At 57.2% G+C, this 6,724-nt stretch overlaps 1 protein-coding gene across 3 annotated transcripts in view; it reads left to right on the forward strand.

The window, feature by feature from the left end:
• The window catches only part of LOC122384452 (collagen alpha-1(I) chain-like), an 87,382-nt gene extending 82,081 nt beyond the window's left edge, over positions 1-5,301 (forward strand). For all 3 annotated transcript variants that reach the window (XM_043371843.1, XM_043371844.1, XM_043371845.1), the window contains one exon: positions 2,908-5,301. In XM_043371843.1, coding sequence (XP_043227778.1) covers positions 2,908-4,792 — 1,885 coding nt within the window. In that variant the 3' untranslated portion in view covers positions 4,793-5,301. The remainder of the gene's footprint in view (positions 1-2,907) is intronic.
• Positions 5,302-6,724: the final 1,423 nt, after the last annotated feature.

Below are 6,724 nucleotides of genomic sequence, written 5' to 3' on the forward strand. Positions count from 1 at the left end.
ATTTTTGTGATTTCCCGACTGCAATGTTAATGTATATTATAATTACGGAGCGAGCGAAGCGAGCGGAGTCTTTCCTTAGATTGACGGAAATTTCTGAGTATGAGCGGCCGGCCGTGCGGACGCTTTTGCGAGGCTTATATCTCAGCAACCACTTGACCGATTTACTTGCGGTAATTTTTGTAGGGTAGCTTCATTCCTTCTACCAAGTATTGGACTATTCCTGATGCATGTGGGTGACCCCTAATGCACGTGCCACGTGCAAAACGAAGAGGTGTCAGTTTTGTAATTGTTGAAATATCTCGGTAACTACTTGGCCGATTGCGCTGAAATTTGGCATGTAGGTAGGCACCCACTAGGCACTGTATATCCATGTGCCAGAGTTGGGGTGCTGCTGCACGTGCGCACGTGCAGGGGTCGTTTCCAGATCTTGAGAACGGCTCGACCGATTGCGCTCAAATTTGGTACACAGTTAGGGACCGGTTAGCAGGGTGCCGTGCAAAAGTCAGTCGGGACCCATTTTGCACGTGCAGGGTGCCGCTTCCAGATCTCGAGAACGGCTGGGCCGATTGTGCTCAAATTTGGCACATCGCTAGAGACTGGTTAGTAAGGTGCCGTGCACAAGTCAGTTGGAGGTACCCCCTCGAAATTTCGCACGTGCAAGGCCCACCCTCTCGCTCGCTCCGTTAGTCGCCCCAAAAGGCGTTATACTGGTGTATAAGTCATTGGGAGAGAAATGAAAGGCGCCTCGTTTAGCCAAGCGTAACTCACTCGAACACTGGAACACTGAGGTATAAGTAAACACGACATACTGAACCGGAAAACGGCACCCGTGACCCCTCCCTAAGTCCCTGAGGTCATCACGTGTCACGAAAGGTGTCCAACAGTTTTTTCGCTAATAACTTTTAATAGAGGCATGAACGCCTTAGATGTGTTCAGGTCGACGATACGGATCGACTGATTTGCAACAAGACCTTTTCCGATCAGGTCATAATTTTAAAGGAAATGCATCACTTTCAACATAGAGTTTTGAACTGGAATAGCAGTTTTGTAGCTTGAGCTGAGACAAGCACAAATCAGGAGCTTTTACGCTCCAACGATCACCCTAGGCAAAGATATTTCATTTCTCGTTCTGAAAAGAGTGCCTTGTATAGGAATGTGGTGCCTTGTAGAAGAATGCCAAGAAAGCAGCCACTTGTCGCAGAGGCTTAGCTCAGCCAATCAGCGTGCAGTCGCTTTGAACGTCGAATCTATAATTTGGACTTCAATTTGACCTTTCAAAGTCTAATTATAGTTAATTAAACGCGCCTTGACAGAGGAACACGATGCCGATAAAAATAAGCTCGTGCAAGTTTTGAGTCAAAAGTATTTGCAGAAAACCGTTTACACAAAAAGCCAATTTTGGCAGTTTTTCCTTCGGTGAACGTAGGTCAAATCCGAGATAATTGTTAGAAAGAGCGTTCACAGCGCTGTCAAATGCGTTTTTTTTTCTGCGGCGCTGTAGCTGTATTCGTTTCCCAGAAATGCGCTGGTTTATCGAAAATAGTCCTAATAGGCTAAACCTTTGGTGACCTGGTGACCTTACCTTTAGCTTCACCGAAAAGTGACTGAAGTAATTTCGCTATTATTTTTTACGTTTTTTTTTTCGAGCGCCGCCTACCGCGTGTCGTTCCGTGGCCCAGCAGCCGAGTTAGGGCGCGGGTTAACGGTGGCCTATTGAAGCCCGGATTGAGCTAAAAATCGCTTAATTCTCCGAAATAGTTGTAACGTGAAAGCATGAGCTCTGACTGACGCGCGCTCTAAAGTGGTTTCTGGAGCGCCACGGTTGATGGGGGCCGGCGCAGTCCTGGCCTTATATTCACGAGTGGCGCTTAGCAAAAAGCCAGATGCAACTCAACATTTCATTTTCAAAGGATACGCAAATGCCTAGCCTCCCCAAGCTGATGCGACAGTCAAGACAAGGTGGAGTTGCGGGCGGCCGATTTTCTGCGGGTTCAGCAGCAGACTGGAGCTGGGGGGGGGGGGGGGGAGTGCGTCAGTAGGGCCCTCCCTGATATTCGAGCCGCACACACTGAGCACGAAGCCGCACCAAGTCTGATGTCTGCTAATCTAAATAGATTTTCCGAATCCAACGCGTCAACAGAAGTCACAAAAGTGCCTTAGGTCTGCTACTTTAGTCCAAATGACCCCTCATAGACCATGTTGACATGTCAAAAAGCACACACATACACATTCCGAGGGGCTTACAGGTAGATTTCCAGTGATGTGACAATTCGAGCCAAGACTAAAGAGCAAAAAAAAAAAGCACCACTCATGTGGCAGACCGTCGCGTCGCGGCACGTGCCAGCTCAGGGATGTCAAAGTTGATCCGCTTTCAATAACGCCGCATTGAGTGGGCGGATTGTGCTAAAATTTTGGTCTTTCATTGGGCGCTTACCGGGCAATGTATTTGCTCGTCTTATGATTGGGGCGCTACTGCACGTGCGCACGTGCACTGTGCAGGGGTCGCTTCTACATCTGTACAGGGACCGTGTCGACTGGGCTGGAAGAGGGTACACTAGCGGGGATCAGCTAGATAAGTGCACGCTTCCTCGCTCGAGGGAACGCTTAACGCTCTCTCTTCCTTGGCCCAAAAGGCATCTTACTGGTTTTACAGCTTGTTACACAAACTTTGAAGTCAATGGTTTTCATTTGTTACTTTCCATCATTTGTTAGGCATTCCTATACAGCATACTCGATAAATCTACATAGTTACGACTTACGAGCAGCTGTAGTTTTATTGGCATGCCATTTACATTGCTGCAGCTTGTTGTAATGTGTTGTCGCCCTCTCGGCACGGTTCCCCGCCCGTGCCGCGTCAGTTGCCTGCGCCGCTCGTTGACGGACGCCCTCTCCCCCTGTGCGTTGCAGCGTGCCTTCAACGTCTGTGCCGGAGCTGTCGTCCGCGGCGGCGGCCGACGGCCAGCTGGCGCGCACTGGACCGGCCACGCCGCTGACGCCATCTGGCGGCGAGCGGTCGGCGCTGACGCCCGGCGGCGACCGTCTGTCGGCGCCCAGTCCGCAGCTGACGGCGCCGCTGACGCCCTGCAGCGGCGACGCCAAGGTGCGCTTCCCCGGGCCCAGCCCCGGCGGGCCGCGCACGCCCGCAGACGCCCGCTTCCCGGCGCCCAGTCCAAAGGCGTCGTGCGCCGGCGGCCCGGAGTCGCTGCAGCGGTTCGGCGGCCCCGGCTCGGCCGGCCGGCCCAGCTCGGTGCCGCCGGGCCCGCTGTCGGGCGGCCCACCCGCCTCGGCCGCCGCCGCTGTGTTCCCGGGCGCGCCGTCGCCGGCCGGCCTGCAGGGGCCGCTGGGCGGGCCCATGTCGTGCGGCCCCGGCCGGCCGATGGGCGTGCCCGTGGGCCCCATGTCCGGCGGCCACATGTCCGGCCCAATGATGATGGGTCCGGCCGGACCGCGGATGCCGGCCTACTCGGACATGATGCCGGGCCGGCTGCCGTCCGAGCGCGACCTGCCCATCAGCCACGCGCACATGCCGCTCAACCCGCAGCAGGTACCCATCTCCATGGCCGATGGAAAGATGTTCGACCCCATCTCGTCCATGGTGCAGATGTCGCAGCAGCTGACGGGCGGCGGCGGCGGCGGCGGCGGCAGCAGCCCGGTCACCAGCGGCCCGCCCTCGGCCGGCGCCACCAGCCAGGCCAACAACTTCCTCTCGGGCGGCATGGTGGAGAGCGGCCCGGCGGCGGCAGCTGGCGGCGGCCGGGCGCCCGTCGGGCCCGGCTCCGGCCCCATGGTATCGATGGCGCCCTGCACGGTCAACCAGCCCGACTCGTCGCCCAAGGCGGCCATGGTTCGCGGGATGCCGTCAGCGGCGCAGCAGTTCCTGGGCGCGCCCGGCTCGGCGATGATGCCGCGCATGATGGGCGCCGGCGGACCGCTGATGGGCCCCGGCCGGCCGGCGGCCCCCGGCCAGCCGGGGCCCTACAGCGGCGCCAGTGTCCAGGTGAAGGCCAGCGCGCCCAACACCATCCAGTACCTGCCGACGCGGCCGCAGACGGCCACGGCGGCGCCGCGCGGCCCGCCCAGCCTCGAGTTCCTGCAGCGCTTCACGGGGCCCAGCTCCATGTCGGGCCCGATGGGCGATCAGGGCGGCGGGCCGGGGCCCATGGCCGGCCACGGCGGCATGGTGATGACGGTGCCCAGCGGACCGATGAGCGGCGGCGGCGGCGGGCCCGGCGCGCCGCTCAGCATGAGCGGGCCCATGAGCGCCGCCAACAGCATGACGATGACCGGCCCCGGCGGGCCCATCAATGCCATGCCGATGGGCCCCGGCGGCCCGATGGGCGGCATGCCGATGGGCGACCCGCGCCACGGCGGGCCCATGGGCCGACAGATGAACATGATGATGATGCCCAGCGGGCCGATGATGGGCGGGCCGATGCAGGGCGGCTACAGCGGGCCGATGGCTATGGCCGGCGGCCCGGGCCCCATGGCCGGCGGCCAGCTCATGGTGGCCGGCGGACCGCTGCCCGGACAGATGGGGCCGCGACCGGCGCCCGCTATGATGCGGGGCCCCAGTCCCGGCATGAACATGATGGGCGAGCCGATGTTCGGTGCCGGCGGGCCGCAGCCCATGATGAACAACAACGGCCCGGCGCCGGCTATGTACGGTCACAAGGGCGGCGGCATGATGATGGCGGGCGGCGGCGGCGCGCCCGAGGCCGCCCAGCCGCTGCCGCCCTCCATGGGCCAGCCGGGCGCCGCCAAGACGAACCAGTTCGGCGGCTGGTACCACTGACCCGGCCGGCCGGCCGGCCGCCCGTCCTGTGATGGTGCAATAAGAGCGATATTCTCGGTTGTTAGCGTTGTTGGTGGGCGGCGGCCGATCGCTGTATGTACATAGTGCTGCCGGCCGCCGGCGGCGTCAGCGCCCGTCCAGGTGAGAGTGAGCGCCGTGCCAGACGGACAGGTGGTGTGCCAGAGCTGACCGGCCGGCCGCGTGTGCTGACTGAGTGCTGCGCGCGCGCACAGTGTGTGGTGGTGTCAGCGCCGTCCCGGGACGGCCCCGTGCCGGCGCCCTCGAATCGTGACATAATGCTCGGCCGGCAGCGCACCAGCCGCACGGAGATTATTGTTTTTAGAGAACGGCGCGCCGATTTTTTTGACAATGTGTACAATGTTCACCGATCTTGTACAGGCAGCATCGCGAGAGACGGCTCAGTATTCATTATTCATTACTTGTGCATGTAGATTACTGACCTGTACATTTTTAACATATGGAAATTGACATAAATATTTTACAAATAATCGTGTTTTACTTTCACAGTGATGATTCAATCCGGGCAATACGGCGTTTCCAATTGCAATTGAGGCTGTTGTAGTCCTAAGCATTGATTTAGGCCTGAGGCCATAGCAACCAGACGTTTTATAGGTGTGTAAATACGTGTGTGTTCTAGAGCGACAGGCATGCGCCATTGGTGAAGTGCGGACTGCGGAGGCCGGATACGGAACGGTCTGTCTCGGCGCTATCGTCTCGTATGTACAGTCTGTTCTGTCTTAAAAGTACCGCGCAAGGTGACGGTGGATCCATCAAGCCTGACCGAGGAAGGGCCTGCTGAATTTGAAAGTCACCGAACCAATTGACCTGGGGAATGGACGATGATGTCAATTGCTTCGGTGACTTTCAAATTCAGCAGGCCCTTCCTCGGTCAGGCTTGATGGATCCATCGTCACTTTGCGCGGTACTTTTAAGACAGACTGTACATGGCCTATACATACGGGGCCGTGATTCACGGCCCGACGCTGCTGTCACTGGCGGATCGGGGGGGCGGCAGCTGGGGCTAAAGCCCCTTCCATTCGAAACTCGACAGGGGCGGCAATAAAAATTAGCCCCCCCCCCCCAAATGCACCGGGATTGGTCATTAAAATGATTGATTGCTGGTAAGTTCCAGCCTTCGATAGTGAAGTTCCTTTAGAAATTCCTTTCCGCTGTTAAGTTGGTAGCGATTTGGCAGCTATTCAAGGATGGAAGAGTGGCGCCCAACTGACTTTCAGCGTCAGAGATTTATATCGAGCCTTGGTTTGTGTCAGCAGCACCGCACCGGTACGGCCTTTTGTACGCCGGTAGGCCACCGTCAAACTCTGCGTAAGTCGGCACGACTCGACTTAACGCAGGTCGGTGGTCGAGTGGCCCCATACACCAAAGCGCCCCGCGCCCCAGTGGCGGTCTCAGCCAACTTCGCCCTAGTGAGGGGGGGGGGGCATATGTTACCACCCACCTCTAACTCAAAAACTAAGAGGGATAGAAAGACGCGGTAAAAAACAGTCGATAGCTCTCAATGCGTACGTTTGAAAGTATTTCGGTCATTTTTCATCTTAGAGCAATATTGGGGTCACCAGAGGTCATCAAAGGTCAAAATTTGCCAATGGTCATTATATTTTTCAGAAAACATGCGGTTAGCTCAGGAACTATGGTAGCTAGAAAAACGCATGGAACAGCAATCGATAGCTTTTGAACTTTTCTTTTGATAAGGTCATTATCAAAATTGACCTCAGGTCAACGGTTTAGCCTCCAGAGGGCAAAAACTCCAAAAATAGCTGTTTTTACGAAAAGTGTTTTTCGACAATAACTTTCGACTACAAAAAGCCACGACATTTCTATTGCCAGAATCGTGTTCCTCTCGCCGAGACGCGTCGAATGAACTATAATTTGACCTTGAAAGGTCAACTT

The sequence above is a fragment of the Amphibalanus amphitrite genome, unplaced genomic scaffold (genome assembly GCF_019059575.1).
Source record: "Amphibalanus amphitrite isolate SeventyFive unplaced genomic scaffold, NRLGWU_Aamphi_draft 000190F_arrow, whole genome shotgun sequence".
NCBI classification, from domain to species: domain Eukaryota; kingdom Metazoa; phylum Arthropoda; class Thecostraca; order Balanomorpha; family Balanidae; genus Amphibalanus; species Amphibalanus amphitrite.